General features: G+C 41.3%; 1 protein-coding gene across 8 annotated transcripts in view; it reads left to right on the plus strand.

Moving 5' to 3' along the window:
• Positions 1–1,864: 1,864 nt before the first annotated feature.
• SDK1 (sidekick cell adhesion molecule 1) overlaps positions 1,865–18,239 on the plus strand; it is a 387,987-nt gene continuing 371,612 nt past the window's right edge. For 2 of the 8 annotated variants that reach the window (XM_042036828.1, XM_042036829.1), the window contains exon 1: positions 2,301–3,900. In XM_042036828.1, coding sequence (XP_041892762.1) covers positions 3,441–3,900 — 460 coding nt within the window. In that variant the 5' untranslated portion in view covers positions 2,301–3,440. The other 6 variants (XM_042036822.1, XM_042036824.1, XM_042036827.1 and 3 more) reach the window with 6 other exon arrangements.

Consider the following 18,239-nt stretch of genomic DNA (forward strand, 5'->3'; position numbering starts at 1 on the left):
CATGTTGATTTCAAAGTGAAACAAACTTTCACTGAAATTGAGCAATGTTACAGAAATGAGCATTTCTCCTTTGTAGCACCTTGGTTTTAACAGTCTGACAATGACTCTTTCACCAGACTTTTGACAATACCATCATAACCACTGCAAATTGCCCCCCTTAGAACTTGCGAGGAAGCACTGAGGACTTTCTTAGATATCAAACTAAATTTGAATCCTAAATTGAAATTTCCTTGAGCAGCCCCATGCTCCTTTGTTAACGGTGCTTAAAAAAATACCAAAAAAAACCTGCCCAACACACAATTAAATATATTTTCCATTTCCAGTTAAGGTAAATCAGTCCCACCCAAAATTACGGGTTAAATAAAAAGGGTTTTTTTCATGCTGCAGTAAAATAACTACTGTTAATGGTGCAATGGGAGTTAAAAACAGATTGTTACTTCCTTGAGGTCAGTTCTGAACACAATCTGGGTTCAGTTTGCATTGTTCTCAGAACGGACGTATTGCAGGGAAAATCATAAGCACTGAGTCCTGATATGTGTAGATAATTATTAATGTGGTCCATGCACAAAAAAAAGGAAAGTGTGACGTGAGAGGCACAACAGAATCGCTATTTTCACTTTATTTACCACAAGGAAGAGGCGGCTGGTGAATACACCTCATATCTTGTACCACGAAAAGATGCCACAATAAGGAGGATTTAACTACAGCAACTTCTTGAACACAGGAACAAGCTGGCACATAGAGGGATAAAGGGTGGGCAGACAAGAGATGTCATAAAACTTAATAACCTGTTGGATACTAGAGGAAGCAGGGACTGGCGTAGGAGGGAATCTGGCAGACAGATGTACCCGTGAGATAAAAACGGAGCGTCGGGAGGAAAAGCTGCCCAGCAGCTCTGGATGCTGACGGATGCAATGGCACCTGAGGGGCAGGTGTTGGGCACAGGAGACACTGCCAGGGAAACCATTCACCTTGTTGGAACCAGGGAAAGTATTAAAATAACAAAGGCTTGAGAAAAAAGTGCTTTCTTGGGTAACACACCTCTGTCAGACACCCATCACACCGGCAGTTAGTAACACAAATGACCTTGTGTTTGATGTGATAATGTACAGTGTTTGCTGCACGGCTCCATCATCACACACCGCCTGTCAGAAAGGCAGAAGGAGCAAGAGCCAACCTCCAACTTTGGCTCTGCCAACCTGCAGCCCTCAGGGGCACAACCGCACCGCGCTCAGGAACGCGGCAGCACCGCACACCTCAGCGCGCAGGGACGGGGTTAACTCGCACCTCGGGGCTCCCTTGGCTCTGTCACCACATTCCTGCTCCTCGCCCGCCGGCGCACGGGAAGCGCGGCCGCCGCCGGCGTGCCCGGGATAAGGAGGCGGCGGCCCGGCCTGTCCGGGCGGGCCCGGTGTGTCCCCGCCCGCGGCATCGCCGCGCGGGCATAGGGGGCGCTGTTAGCGCGGGGACGCGGCGACGGAGCGCCCCGCCGGGACTACGGGAACGGGGATGGGAACGGGAACGGGGACGGGGACAAGCGACGGCGACCGGGGGCCGCGTCCCCTCAGGCCGGCTCGTGCGGGGTGGTGGTGGGGGAAGAGGGGGGCGCGAGACACAGCGCCGCTCCCGCCCTTGCGCGGGCGCGCGCGGCCCCCTTGCGCGCGCGCGCTGCCCGCCCGCTCGCCCGCCCAATGAACGGCCCGGCCGGGGGGAGCGCAGGTCCCGCTGCGCCGGCGGCGTGTGAGGGGATGGGGGTGGCGGTGTTTGTGTCCCCTCTCCCGCGGCTGCGGAACCTGTACTGAAACCACCCCCCCGCCCCCTCCCGCCCCGCACCGCCCAGTCCCGACAGTGGCACACACGTACAGATACACACGCCTCCAGATAAACACACACGCGCACGCACACACACACACACACATCGATATCCCCTCAGCCTCGCGCAGGATGCGCCCCCCCCCGCCCTTCCCAGCCCCGCTGGTAAGGTGTAGGTCAGGGGAAGGTGGGCTGAGGAGCTGTGGGCGGGAGAGCCGTGCGGGGAGCCGGGAGGTGAGCCAGCAGCGCCGCTGCCGGTTCGGAGGGAGCCGAGGGAGAGCCGGGACGCGGGGCGGGGACGGCGAGGTGGGCGCGGGGGGATAGCGGGGGGCGCGGGCAGGGTTGCGCCGCGCTGCCGCCTGAGGCGGTGAGAAAAGTTGAGGAGGCTTTCGGGGGCAGGGGCGAGCCGGCGGGGCTCGTGTTTGATCAACTTCGCGCTTAGGTGCTTTGTTTTTAACTCGCCTTTATCCCGGGTGCGCTTCTTTTATAACTACTCCTATTCTTTCCTTTCCTTTAACAAGGGGGGAGGGAATCTCCCACGAAAGTTTTCCCTTTACGGAAGGCGGGACTGAAACAATACCCGATGCACTGTTCAAATGTAAAAACCGCCAGCGCTTTCTTTCTTTCTTTCTTTTTTTTTTTTTTTTTTTTTTTTTTTCCGGTTGGGTTTTATTGCCGCCGCCGCCGCTGTTGTGATCGCGCTTTCCCCCTTGTGTTTACAGCGCCTGTGAGGGAGAGACGCTCGGAGGAAGGACCGGGATCCCTGGGCTGCATCAGATCGGAGAGCAGGAGCCCGGCTCAGCAGAGCTGGGAGGATTTCACCTTGTTGCTGTTTGTTTCGGGAGATTTTCGCTCCCCCCGCCCCGGACACTGTCCAGCTGAGGGTTTGCTTCCTTGCTGCGTCCACAACCGGCCAGAGAAAAAGCGCTTTCCCTGTTAGAGGTGATTTTTGTCGTGGTCTCCCTGGAAGGAAAGGATCGGCACCAGCCTTTGAGGAGGGAGACAGGATCAACTGAGGTTTTCCCTACCTCCCAGTGAACGTGAGAGTTCAAGTGACACCGGCACTGGCCTGTGGCTGACTGACTGCACAGCGAGCTGGAATCACAGCCAGAGCTGCTCGATTTACCTGCTCGAGGACCCTTCAAACCCTTCTATTGACGGTAGAGATTTGTATCCCAAGGAAAATCGGATTAATATAAACTATGCAGAGCTTTGCGGGGATATCTGGAGACTACTCTGTCTGCATGGCTAATCTTAAAATTGTCTGAAATAAATCCTTAGCGCAAGGAATAACGAGATACTTTCAATTAGTTTTTTTTTTTCCTTGTCGCCTTTTTTTTTTTTTCCTTGTACGAGAATTTAACACTTCCATCGCAGTGCTTTTACAACAGAATGGGACACATGCTGGAGAACTCACCACGCTTCATAAAAATGACGGGGGTAACAGTTTCCATCACCGTTGCGGTATGAAAGGTTCTCTTTGGATTGTCTGCTGGTGGCTAAAATGGATCAGTTTCTCCCTGCCCCTGTTTGAGATGTGCTGAAGGATCCGGATTTACTGAAATACTGACGCCCATGAACTTACTCCCTCTCTGCTGAAGGCATCGGATGTGACAGTGCAGAGAAACATGTGTTTCACATTTCTGACTGGTTGTTTTGGTGCAATCAATACCTCCACAAGAAACATTGACTTAGGTGGCGACTGTCATAGCGGGAGGCACACGGAGTGCTGCTCTCGGCTTGCAGGCGGAGTGAGCACAAATCAAAGAGCCCGCCGATCCTGGCAAGTGGGGGCTTCGCTTCCCCCCAAAGCGCGGGGCACAGCCTCCCGACCCTCCACAGAGAGCCCGGCCCGGGGGTGCGGAATGAGCGATGACCAAAGCGCTGTCAGGACTGGCAGCCAGTCGGATCGGATGGGGATCAGTGAGGCAATACCGGTTGAAAGAAAGGTGGATCGTGAAATTATTGCCCGAAGGAATAGCAGGCGAGGCGGAAAGATGATAAAGTTAAACTTCTGTTTCATCTTCTGTCGGGGATGGTGGGCGTTTCTGTTGCTTCAGCTCCACATGTTGCAAGCACTGGCACAAGGTAGGGCTAGAGACGTTTTTGTTTATAGAAATGCTGCATCTGCCTTCTGAGAGGAAGGGAATCTTGCTCGGGTACAGAGAAACCCTTTTACTTTTATCCTTATCAGAGATAAACTGCAGAATTCGCACTGAGCTGATTCATGTAGGAATGGTCGTTCCTTACACACAATCGTTTCTTTATGGAGCAGGGATTTGCAAACTGTACCTACATGTTTCTCTCCCTTTCTAGCCCTATCCTTACCCCATCCCAACCTCCCACGGAGAATCAAAATCCCTATCAGCACCAAACCTCCTTTTTAAATTTACTTAAATGCATCTGTGCTGTTCTTTCAGGCAGCAAAAGAGTTAACTGCTGGTTTTGTGTGTGTGTGTGTCTCTGTGACTGTGTGTGTGTGTGTTTAAAAACACTGTGCTCTGAGATAAGTTATTAGGAGAAGGGGAGTCATAAATCCTCCGACTAGAACTAAACCAGGCATGTAAAAGGAATTCTTTAAACATATGAGCACTATTCTGTGCGAGCCTCGGTCTCAGCATTGTTCATTTCTTTTGGATTGCCAAGTAACATTTACCCGAGACAAAAACTGCAATTGATTCGTATCTGAGCATTTCCACATCAGAGATCCTTGCAGTCAAATGAGTCACTTGTAAACGAAGGGTCAGAGTCGACCAATAGACTTTAAATACCAAGTGTCAGTCACTTTGCATGTAAATTCCCTTCTCAAAAAATTGCCAAATGTAGCCTAATTCTTAATAAGCCTTTGACAAAGTAAACAATAAATGGCAGGAATGGCAGGCAGAAGCATTACAGTTGGCTGCGCCAAATAACACGCTGAACAAACGCAGCTTTCACTTTCTTTGCTGGGTTGAGTTTTATTGCTGTGTGCATTGTCTGGCTGAAGTGGGGTGTGCTGGACAATGCCGAACTGTATCGTGTGGGACCAGGAGTTAGTTATTAAAAGCGGAAGTTAATACTCCATGAAGGGGAGCGGGCTTTGTGTTTTAGCTCTTTGTTTTCAAGTATTTCACGGGGAACAACGGTGCATTCAGTTGTAATAAGTGGATGGGGCTCGTGCATTGAGGAAGAGGGGTTGGAAGCCAAGTCTGCTGTAGTTTGTCTGCTCAGGGTTTACTGCTGCATCCTCGGAAAGTTTGGAGCCGCAGGATACAGAAGAGATTTAATCCAGTGTTTTATATGGACTCCACCCTCATAAACCTTTCTCAGTGCTTTGTTTATGCTGTCACTGCTATTCCCAAATTACCTCTGCTGAGGCCTGCAAGCCCTAACAGGGTATTGTTATCCTGAAACAAGCCATACCTGACATAATTATCTCTGCAAATTAAAATTCACATCACTTTTTGGTCTTTTCCTTTGGTAGTTGTTGTTGATATGTGCCAATATGAAACTTCATGTTGGCAGATAAATGCTGATGATTCTTGCTCTTTACATTAAAATGAAAAAAGTATCATAAAAGGCAGTTTTAGGTGCCAGGGATTCAGGAATCATTTTAGATGCCATGTAAAGCAGTTTTTCTATGGTCAGTAGTAAACTAGCCATTTTACTGGAATAAAAAGTGAATTGAAACTTTTGTTTAGCACATAGTAGAGCATAATTTTTCAGATTACTCAGCATTTGCAGTCGTATCAATTTCAGGTACTGTATATCTCAGGGAGTTGTGCAGTGTATACAAACTATCCCAAAATAAAGTCCTTACACTAAGTTAGTTTTAAGTAACTGAGAGTATTTAAGGCAAGAAGGGGAAGGGAAGAGAATAAGATACATTATTTCTGAAAAATATTTGTGCAGATAAAGGTATGAAACGTAGAAGACATGAAACAATGAAAGATAAAACAATTATGTAATGCAGAAACAAAATATATTTTAATTTTTACATAATGCTGAAGATTACAGTTAGTCCCCTTAAGAATTATTTGACACAAAAACTAGTGTGGAGGTCTTAATGTAGAGGGCTTTTATTGGGATTTCACAATATTTGTATTAATTTATAACTTACGGGTCTTTTTTGCACTCTGAATTCTAATGGATTCTAAGACATTCATCATTTTAATGCAAAAATTTACTTTAGAGAGAAGATGACAATTCCTATAAAAGTTCTTCATGAAAATGGAAATTCTGCTACAGCCATAGAAGTTTCTAAAAGGAATGATGTGGTCATATGCATGAGAGAATTACATGACTTCAATCTTTCTGTAAGATAAAAAAATTAACATTCTAAATATATGGGCCATGGCTCTTCTGAATGAATCATAATACAATGCTATATCCAGCTAATGTTTCTATAATAACTATTCCAGCATTAAAGACATAAGAAGTATTTCAGGTATACTGAAATGCAGGTGCTTCATTTGTAGGAAACAGATCAGGTAAAGTTGTTGAGTATAAGATACTGCAAGGTGAATGGAAGAAATGAGTTTCAGCTGCAACAGGTTGGTTGAGTATTCTCTAAACTTGAATGATCATCCATGTGAAAGCTGATCTAGTAGTGAACTGTAGACAAAACCACTTGTAAATTCATTTTGTGCTCAGCTCTTCAGCTGTTCTGTCTTCTGGCAGTTGCGTTACGTATTTCAATACAAAATTTATTTGATTTCTTTTTCCTTTTTAAAGTGAGTTTCATTAGTCTGAAATGTGCAGTGGGTTGTTGTCCTGAGTAAAAAAGGATTCTCTTCGAACCTTAGTGTTGTGCAGACCTTCTCACCATGGGAGTGACTTCTGGGTGGAAGAGACGTACAGGAGACAGAGGTTGTGGCCTGTTCCATGAGCACAGCTGGGAATGGTGCTCCCACTCCTGTGATGGCCAGAGATCTACACAGGGTCCCCTCACACTGGGGGTGTGACTGCATTGGCCCATCTCTGAACAGGGCCTTGTCAGAAAAATTAACCTTTAAGAGTCCCAAAACTGTTGCACATTCCTTTGTTTACTCAGCTCTTTCTGCCTGCTGGCTTCTGCCACCAACCCTCTTTTCGTGGCATTTTTGTTAAATGTGAGTACAAGATCCTAGTTAGCCCCAAGTCATCGTGTGTCATCAAATAGTGATGAGATGCTAATTGATAATCACTATAATTATCGAATTAGAATTTGTGAGGTGATGGTAGGAGTGAATCATTTGGCCCCAGTCGCTGCCTACTGTACTTAGAGGAACATCCCCCTGCAGAGACGTCTAGCCCAGGGGACTGCATGCCTGGGCAGAGTCCTGGGAATACACAGGGCTCCTGCAGGATTGGAATTTATTCTTTATGTATGAGATTAACAAACATTGATGCCTACTGAGGTACAAAATGTTTACTAAACTACTGGAATATTTGTATGGAAATAGAAAAATTCTGCTTATTTAAATAGGTTGGAAGTTGCTAAAGGCTACTCTACATGCATCTTAATGGATTTAAGTACCTTCCCAATGTCTGTCTTTTGTTGAGGAATGAAAGAATACTTTGAAAATATATTTCTTCAGATTGATGGCTGTTGTTCAGAAAGATTTTAAAATAGATAAAAGCAGTGCAAATCTTTAAGCTTCTCCAGCAGGAGCCTGGTATCTTTAAATATTAAGAAAGAGAAGCTCGTCTGATTTTTCTTAGTTTTACAGCAATGGAACTGTAATCTTTTTATGCTACTTAATCAAATCTGTATTCAGAATTCTACAAATACCTGAATGTACATTTAAGGTGGTATTGATATGCATTATGCTTTGAAAGAAGCCATGACCCAGTAGACAGATAAAAATGTTTCTGGGGCCCAACTTCCTTAATTCAAATATTTGATCTGGTGCATTATAAATTTGCTGAGTGTAAGAAGCCTTTTCAAGCTTCAAACTTCAAACTGCATAAAGTGCAGAGATGATAAACAACTTGCATAGAGTATTTGGTTGTTAGGAGGATGGAGAGATGGTGAAATGTTAGGGCAAAACTTACTGGAGAATGAAAAAGATTCTGAATTAAATGTAGAAGGAACCATTTCTAATTGCAAAAGACTGTTTCTGTTTATTGGAAACTCAAGATTTTGTATTGGCTTTGCCTTTTGTGTTTCTTTTCTTTAGATGAACATTTTAAGTATGTGCTAGTTTTTAAACAGTTGATTTTTTGTGTATATAATTATAATAATTAAACAATTGATTTGGAGGAGTAGATCCAGGCCTAGTCTAAATAGAAGTGAGGTGGAGACAGTTGGCGTTTTCTGTGGCCAGATCATGCGACTTCTCACTCTCTCTACTGTGGTAACTCTTGGTTTGCTTTATATGTTTATGTTTTGCTGGAAAAGCACTTATTCTCAAGACTTCTTACAGCAAGTTCAAAGAGCTGTGAACACATAATATTAACATTCCAAGTGCAGTGTTTCAGTTGATTCCCTGAGAGTGCAGTGTAATTGTCCTCTTAGAGCTGAAGGGAGACCATAAGTAATGGGTGTTTATCATCATTGTGTTCCTGCACTGCCAGGAGATGCTCAGACCAGGAGTGACCTGGGTGTGGAGAGAGGCTGGGGCAGTTCTGCTCTGTGGCTTTCACCTCACTTAAGAACAGAAGGCAAGTCTGTGTCCATGACTCCTAGTTCTTGAAAAGTTGTTCTGGAAGGTTCTGCCATCTCTGTGCATAGTCATGCATTTTGAATAACAAAGGCAAATGTTATCTAATATCTTAAAGATTGCTTAAACAAACCATAGAAATACTAAAAAACTATCTTAAAGTGAATTATTAGGAAGCTGTTAAGTGAAGGGATGGGGCTTTGGTATGTCTCAGAGGGATTTTTTTTTTATTGTCTTATTGTTCTGACCACTATACATGTACAAGTCTGGAACACATTCTTGACTCAAGGAAAAGATTTCCATGAATTTTCAACTTTCTGTACAGCTTTACCTGAACATCACATTCTGGATGGACTGGTTATTTCATCCAGCTGGACCTTTTTGCTGTGATGAATCTGTGGGCTGACTAGAGGCAATTCGATTCCCCATGGAGCAGGATCTTGTTCATTCTGAGTTCATTAGAGAAATAGGCCTTTCCTCTTCCCTCTGCATATGTACATACATAATATTTATTTAAATAGCTTTTAAGGAACAAATTGATGATATGTTGGTATTTTCAAGATTGTGTTTTCTTGAAGTTAAAACATATGAAATAGAACAATTTTCATAAGATTTGTGCAGAGATTATAAAATGCCAGAAGGTGCCTTTGCATCTTTGATGCAAATTCCTTTTGCATGTGCATGATGATTAACTTTAAATTGATACCTATTATTTTTCCTGTCTACACACTCATAACTGAGACCGAGAACTGCCCACTGATCAGTTTTTCAGTATTTTGTTTTCTTGTCAGTGCTTGGCTCCATCTTTCATTTTCTTGAAATGTTTTAAATTCAGCACAAGAAGACTTTTGTGTGAACCAAAGGAAGAACTGTTAGCAGCTATAGCATGGCATTGGATTAGACTACTTACAGTTATTACAGCTGGGAAGCAAGTAATTGGTGAGATTTGGGTTCTATTTCTGGCTATCAAGTGAGTATCTTCTAGTGAATAAAGAATCTTTGCTGCACGTGCCTCAAAGATGACCCTTCACCACCCATAGAGCTCATGCAGAACAAAAATGTAACTTCATGGAAAGGCCTGTTCCCAAAGAACTTGGGGTTTCTGAAGTTATATCTGCCAGTGGAGTAAAGCAAGACTTTGCAATTCCTTTATAGTCATGGCCTTTGGATTGTCACAGCCCCAGAAGGTTCTGTAGGAATTTGCTCATGTAGCACTTGCAAGTCTGAGTTCAAAGGGTGACATGGCTGAGAAGGGAGGAGCCTTTTATTTTAAAGTGATACCACCTTCTTTGCTTTTAAACATGCATGACTGCGTTTATAGGATCTGCTCATGGCACAGATTCTTGACTTCTAGATATATGTGATATTTGTGTATCATATCTTGAGCGTTTGTATTTTTGGTTTACAAAGAGAGATTTTTTGTTCTGCCTTTGCTACAGAAAATAACAAATCTATTCCTGGAGTAGATGCTAGTCTGTTGCTAATCGTGTTTTATCAGTGAAATGCCCCTGAGGTGTAATACAAATGGCACCCTCACTAAGATTAGGAATGTAGATCTAGGCTTTTTTAGGGGAGTATTTTTAAAGTTAATTTTCATCTGTTCAGCTCCCTGAACTAGCTCAGACTGGGGTCACACAGGCATCAGGGACAACGCAAACGAGGTGACAGGAAAGCCTGGCCGGGGCATGACCCTGGCAGCCATCGTAAGATCAGCTTAAACTGGGAGGGAATTTTCCGACTGTGACAAAACACAAGGGAATGTACGTGGCCTGACTTCTTACAAATATGTGGAGGCTGCTGCTCATGGGGAGACAATAGTTGGGTGAGGTGGTTTAGAAGACTTAACTTTAGGTTTTTTCTCTGAAAGACCTTTTCAGTGAGTTTCTCCCTCTGTTGGGTGGAGTCTTCCCAACCTGAGTTTGTAAGGTAGATGCTAAATTTAAGTAATATTAAAATTGGTGTCTCAATTCTGTAGGCTGATGATAGGAATAGCACTTTTTTCTTAAAAAAAAAAGGAACTTTGTAGCTTCAGTTGCAAATTCCACCAGTACTACTTTTTAGTGTTTGTATCTAATGCCCAGATTCAGTAGGTAAAAAAGGGTGGTGTGAGCTCAACATTAGGAGGAAGTTAAAGGAAGTCTTTAACACCACTTAATGCAAGATGTGGAAGTGGATTGTACAATCTTACATCACGCCATTAAGATATCTTTTAAAGTGTCATTTTTATAAACAATAAAGTATTAGAGCTTTTTATGCAGATAATGTGATTATTTAATCCTGTTTTTCTCATTTCCATGCTCTATTGTGGCAGCCTAAAGAGAAAGTTGATTCTGGTAGATAAATCAATGTCCCTTAGGTCTCTTTAAACCCCTTTATGGTCTTTTAAGCCCAAAGCCATATATTTTTCCTAATAAACTCCTTGGTCTAACATATTACCTAAAAAATAATTTGTTGGGTATAGCTCTCTTGGACCAGAAAGTAGAGAATAATGATAACATAGCTCCAATATGTGCTGCCAGAAGGGTCCCATATTGATTCCAGGCTGCAATTGAAGTTTGTAACTCATTATTACACAAAGAATCAGAAGATCTGGTAGACACTGCGTTCATCCTCATATTTGTCAAATTTTGTGTATTTATTAGCTGAGAATGTTGTGGCTTTGATACGTGGTTTTGGCATTGAGTTCATAGGAAATCAACTTAGTAGCAATTTTGCTTTCTAAGGGAAGGTGCTAAGGAAATAATGGAACTATAGTGCAAATATTTAAAATGTTTAGACACTTAGAAAAAAATGTATTTTGTTAAACTAGTGCTGTTTGCTCACCTAACATTTGTGTTAAACACTGACTCAGTACTAACACTGTCGTTGCAGTCTTCCTTGTGCATTGGGGAATGAATATCCCTTGCTTCTTATTTCTTATCTGTCAAGAAGTGGAAAGGCCATTCATGACTAAATACTTCTGAAGTAACTAAATGGTGTATGATTATTGGAAAAGAAATATATGGTGCAGTGCCATACCTGCAGTTCAAAGATAATACATTTATCATAACATGGAACACATTTCTGGAGTATTGAAGTGGTTGGGAGGAGGTGAAGGGAATTCTCCATCAGTATTTCTAAATGTGTGTATTGGTAAGTTTAAGTCCTCTTGAATCTGTGTTTGTAGAAGATGTACAACAAACTTTTCTTGCAGATTGTTCATGACTGTTTCCTTCAGGATCAAGAGGTTGAATAAACCCAGATTCTACCTATCATGTGAACGTAACATTTGCAAACCTTTGTGCTTTCTTCCCCGCTGTCCCTGTTGAGGAGAAGCTCACTGGCACTTTTTTATGCTGTGATGCATAAAAAACCTTCTCCTGTAGCTTTGGTGAGAGTACTCTGGAAATACTGCTGTCCAATGGAGAGGGCAGTCCTGTTGTTTGTGTGTACATCCATCTGTGTGTCTCACTCCTCCCTCTGTTGTCTTTATCCCTTTGTCTCAGGCTGCCAGAGCCTCTGTATCCATGTGCTTCTGGTCTCAGATTAGTCCTCCTCCGTGCTGTTGTCATACAAGTGATGCCTCCTGCTAGGGACAGGCTGAGAAGGGAACTTAAACCCTCTGATTCTACACCTGCAATGTGGGACAGATCCCACCATGATCCTCTCACTGGGCACAGAGTGGTTTTTCTAGGACGCTTGCTAAGCAGGGCTTTTATTGTGCCGGAGGCCTTGTTGAAAGCAGATGAGCAGGAAGATTGTTTAATGGTAGATTATCTCAGCTTTTCTTTTTAAATGTTAGATAAATCTAAGAGGCAAGAGATCAAGAATAGTAACTCCTGTGTTCCACCTTTTGCTATTTTTATTGCCACGAAGATGTGAGATTTGTTTTGAAGATGGAGTAGCTGGAATTAAAAACCATTTTAATGCCGCTTCAAACACCAGGTTTTAAGATAAATGTTATCAACTAATTTCCCACTTCTCTTTAGAATTTGTTTTGTTTTTAAAAACATAACTGTTTGCTTGTGAACAACATCAGATGTGTCTTAAATGAAGAAAAATATGTGGATTATTGATAAATTAGTTTTTTGCATTGGCATATGCAACCATATTTTTCTAAAATGCCATATTTATACTAGAAAGATTATTTTCTTTTTATCTTAAACTTCTTGTTTAAGGTTGTGTGTTGTCTTCTCTCATGGAACTGCTATGCAAGATTCTTAGCATACCTCTTCTTAATAAGAGGTCGGTGTTTTGTTCTGGGGTTTTTTCCCTGCTTGAAAAGAACACATATTTTATATAGTAACTTCATAAAATTAGTGGACTGAGAGAAGGTGTTTCCTGTTCACAGAGCCTAATCATGCTAGTGCTCATTATCCATAGAACAAGGCTAAAATTTCACTTTTAGGTGTTTAGTTTCATGGAAATGGGAGAATAGGTCAATTGACTCTAGCTTAATTCAATTACAAGATAGGCCAGTGATGCTATTGTTTAATGAAATCATCAGCAGAAAAATTTCAAGTGACTCTCAATATAAACCTCCCATTCATAAACAAGTTTGAAGCAGCAGTGACTAACAAAGCAAGATCTGTATTTTGAAAACTTTTTTTCAAGCTGTTTATGTAGTATCTAACATCTTCATTTCAAGTTTCTTTATATGAGTTTTGAAAGCACTCTTACTCAGATTTAATTAATTATATACGACTTATTATTACCATTTAATGGGTCAAATATTTAAGCATCTTTTTCTGAATCTTCAGTTGAGGATTCTGAGTCAATGGCACTCATGTCAAACTCAGAATTTTAAGTGCTGGTAATTTAACGTTACATTCACTATGTAAATGCATCATAATTAAAATGATGCCTTGTCAATCCCATTCAGGTTTCTTGTGAGTATAATTTTCAGCTTTCATATACTGGATGTAGCTCTGTCTTTGCTACCCAAAGCCTGAAAAAGACATATTTATGGTGTACTGGTGTCAGTCAAAACCTGCAGTGTTAACTGTTGTGCCTGTTTAAACTCAGAGTGAAAATCTTATTGCTTCTGTTAAGGAAAACCAGGTCAAGTCTAAAACTTAATTTTTTTATATATTTTTCAAATTGTTGAACTCCAGTATATAAAAAGATACTGGAGCAGCCACTTAGAAAAGACAAGATGGCTCTGCAAATGATCCATGGGCAGAGATGGACACTTTTCATCCATATCATTGACAAGTGAAGTCAAAGTTTTCATGTAGTATATAAAAAAGGAGGTGCTGAGCAATTTTGGATTTCCACACTTAACATGTGAACAAATGTTCTTAAATGTCATAACAAATCTTGAAAGAATTCTTGATGTTCTAAGTGCTAAGTGTCGTTCCATAGAGCTGCAGGACATTATAAACACTGATAATCCAACTTCTGTGCAAATGTTCACTAGAGTGGAGTAAGTGCTAGCTGTCACTTTATTAAAACTAATGGCATAATTACTCATGTTTGCTTGAAATTTCTTGCAGCGTGAAGTGATTAGGCATTGGTGCTTTGGTAAATTATTGCATAATGCACATTTTTCATAACCAATTAGTGAGTGTTGGTGTTGGGCACGTGCAGTGCACCCACTTGTCACTCATTTCATTAACAGTCAGATCTGTGTGGTTACAGAAGTCTTCTGTTGGAACTTTTAACATGTGACAAAGGCAGTGGGGATTTTACATAAATAAATAAATGAAACTCAGGAAAGACAGTAAATAAGTACAAGACAAGATACAAGTTACAGAGGTACAGTGCAGTCCTGAGGACATGACTGCCTTCCCTGACTGAAAAGCTCCCCAAACGAGTATCAGTGTTGCCAGATACAGCTTTCTCATAATTCAGTCAAATCTTATATTCTGAGTGAAAGGCAAATGTTGCCTTCATACATATTTGCAGCTCTCAGTCACTCTTCCAGACATCCAGCAGTCTTAGCTGTCTCGAAATTCTGGAGAATTCAGCTACATGCTGAAAAAACCGTGTGTTTGCCTGGTTGTTTAGATGCTGCATCAAGGCAAATAGAACACCAGACACAGCTTTTCAGAGCTCATGTAGTAAGTTGGCAGTAGAATGTACTGTACATATGAAGAACTGTCTGTAGTGATTGATATATTGGGGTTTTTTGAAGTCTTCAGTGTGTTCAAGGCTTCTGAAGTCCTATTTCTGATGCTGGTCAGAAGTTCCTTTATGGTTCTGTTTTTTGTAGACAGAGTATTTTTGTGATTTAAATGCATGTATTGCTGAATTTCAGATTTCTAGGCATGATTTGTGTTTATGACTTGTTATGATTTAAGCCCAGCTGGCAACTGAGTACCATGAAGCCGCTCACTCCCTCCCCCACCAGTGGGATGGGGAAGAGGATTGGAAGAGTAAAAGTGAGAAAACTCTTGGGTTGAGATGAAGGCAGTTTACCAGGTCAAACTAAAGCTGTGTGTGCAAACAAGGCAAGCCAAGGTGTCCCTTCACCTCATCCCCTCAGCAGGCAGGTGCGCAGCCATCCCCAGGACAGCAGAGCTCATTAATGGTGATTAATGATGGCTGGGAAAGGCAAACGCCATCATTCCAAACATCCCCTATTCCTCCTTCTTCCTCCAACTTTATATGCCGAGCATGACACCAGATGGTCTGGAATATCCCTTGGGTCAGCTGTCCAGGCTGTGTCCATCCTAATTCCTTGTGCTCCTCCAGCTTCCTCACTGGCAGGGTGGTGAGAAGCCCAAAAGGCCTTCACTCTGTGCAAGGGCTGCTCAGCAATAACAAAATCATCTCTGTGTTACCAGCAATTTTTTTTGCAGCACAAAACCAAAACGCAGCCCCCAACCAGCTACTGGGAAGAAAATTGACTCATCCCCAGCTCAAACCAGCGAATGACTGCATCTGTAAATGCATTTTCATTTTGTACCTTGTATATTGACTGAGAGAAACTGTATGAAATGGTATGATCTTAAATGGAGATCTCGAATCTCATAAATCTGCATTGTGAAATGTAATCGTGTTAGAGGCAGAACACTTGTGGTTTTTCAATTACTTAGCGGTGCTTTTTCATATCACTGTGTGTGAAGCAGTTCTGCCAGAAACAAAGAGTTCAGAGCTCTCAGACATACCATCTTTGAAGAAACAGCTAAAGGCAACAGGTTTCAAGCTCTTTGAAGCCTTTTCTCTTTGAGTCCTTGTTAAAGGATGGTCTCATAACTACTGGTCACTTACTAAGTCTGTTTTTAAATTTGTGGGAAAACACATGAAGTGCATTATTACATACTCATGTAGCACAGAAAGGTTTTATATTTTCCCTTATATAGCGCACATTTTCATTTTATAACTTGCAAAAGTTAAGTTAATTGCAGTGAACCCTTTCGGTAGGAGGAGACTAATGACCATCTCAACTAATATAAAAAGGAAGGTTAAGATTTGTATGACTCAGCTGAACATGATAACAAATGTAATTATACTAATATAATAACAAGATGTAGAAAAGTAAGCTATTTTAATTTTAGCCTTTATTCTGTAGAGTTTACATGTTAGAAGCATTCTCTGACATGGTGCTTTAAACAGTTTTGAAGAGTTACAAGCTTGAAAGATGTGTATTGCTGTTACATGATTCTTAATTTTCCTTTAGACATTTAAAAGCCTCAGTTGTTCTGCGATGGTTTTAAAACTTGTTTGGTAGAAGAATCAATGTATACAGTGGGGGTTATTAATAAGTGTTACTGAAGTTACTCAGATTCATTCCAAAGTGGTTCTTTAGTGTCAATGTGTCAACTCTTTCTGCTTCTTACTGTCACTCTGATCTAATTTTTTTTGAGCTTAAGCAAGTGGGGGGCATTCTGTGTGTGAAAAAGGATGTACTTCAGCAGGTTTCAGGAACTGAAAAATTGGTCTGTCCCCTCAGATTGGTAATGGAACTAATACACTTTCCAGGTAAAAAGCCAGTTGAAATGTAAGGATTTTATGATGAAATCCTTGACTTTTGAGATATATAGCTTTCATTGCAGTTCTTAATAAAGCCAAGGAGTCCAATGTTTTGGTTTCAGTTTTAGTTTTGTGGGGTTTTGTTGCTTTTTTGTTGTTTTGTTGCTTTTTTGGGTTGTTTCATTTCATTTCATAATCTGGCTCTGTATAACAGGTTTAAGAAAATAAATAGAATCAGGTTGTTGACAAGATCAAAACCACGACAAGTTTTTTAAACAGAAATTTTGTTTGAACCCCGACAAGACAAGACATGAGACAGTATCTTCATAGGTGTAGTAAGGAAAAAAATGTAGTACCTTTTGACTAATATTGCTTATCAAGTTGCACAGAGCAGTGTGATGGCTCCTCAACTTAGTAAAAGACAGCCATAACCATCAATTTTCTACTGAAGTATGTGTGAGCTATTGAATAAAATTAGATATTTTTTCCAAGTCTTAAATCTTACTAGTTGTTTACAAAGGTGTTCCAGACAGAAACAGCAATACTGAATTGTGGGTTGCATTTGCCTGTACTTGGCTATTCCAGGTGTGTAGATCCCCTAATCTCAAAAAAGCAGTATTTATTCTAAGCTCTGGCCTTTCCTTTAACTAGATCCAAAGGAAAGATAATCCTCAGTAACACAAATATTTAGAGTTGTCCAGCTTTTAGGTATTTCACAGTCCAGAAAAATGCAAGTAAGTAAATGAAAAGGATTTCCTCTAGTTGCCATGATTTTAAAAATCACTGATAGAATTCAAGATATTTCATTATGTATCTTTTTTGTTTCTGTAGAAACTTCTTCCTGTGAAAGCAAGCATTCCCAGAGCTTTCCTTTACCCCTGCTCCTTTTTCTTTTTCCTGCCTTTGAGTTTTTTGGTGCTGTTGGGTTGGTTTTTAATTTATTTGTTTTGTGGCTAGCACGGGGACATTGGTTAGCAGAACGGATGTCCTATGTGGGAGAAAACAGAGATACTGCATAAATGGCTTTTTCCATGTTGGAAAATGAAGGATCTTTCTTGAGTTCTTATCTATAAATTCCTGATACCATCCACCTGGGCAGAGAATAGAATACATATCTCACAGCTGTGAGGTACAGGGAAAAAGAAGTTCAAAAGGAGAACCAGCTAAAAGCTGTGGGCTCTTGCAGAGGGTTTTCTCTGAGCAGGTCTCTGGGAGCTGTGGAGGGCAGAGCTCTGCTCTGATCCTGAGGCCTTTGCAGTTGTCTCTCAACCTGGAGCAACTCTGGTGCCAGGAAGTCTGACCTGTTTATCTAAATCAACATGGAATCTTTGGGATTGCATGGAAGCCACAGGTTTCTGCACATCAAACAAGGATTAGTGTTTTTACACTTTAAAATTGCACATCCAAAAACTTTTTCAAAATGGTACCTACTTAGCACAGACCATCTCCTGGATCCCCTCTTTTTAACCCTTCCAGTTTGTAACACTGCCAGTAGAAGAGATTGATTTGACTCCTGTGGTCAGAATGGCAGAGGGATTCTTCACCATTTATCTTCTATAGTGTCTTGATCACTATTTGACCATCTTGGATCCTATTTTCTCTTCATGCATCATCTACAGAATTGTTTATTAAGTTCTGAACAATTAAACAATGCAAACTCATTCAAGGCAAAATAATTGGAGCAAGTGCTGGTGGAGCACTTACACAATGTCAATATTGCATTGATATTGCAAATATCACTCGTTCATTCATTTTTTGTATCTATTTGACAGCATGACATAATTTAAGAGAAGAAAAATAGATTTTAATTAGCATATTTCTGTATTACTGAACAGCTAATTAGGGAAATTAAAGTACTTTCTCAGCTATGAATAGTACGTTAAAAGAACTGTGCAACAAAAATACTCT

Source organism: Corvus kubaryi, unplaced genomic scaffold, assembly GCF_017639235.1.
Source record: "Corvus kubaryi isolate FWS band 111438036 unplaced genomic scaffold, C.kubaryi_AGA036_p1.0 37387, whole genome shotgun sequence".
NCBI lineage: Eukaryota > Metazoa > Chordata > Aves > Passeriformes > Corvidae > Corvus > Corvus kubaryi.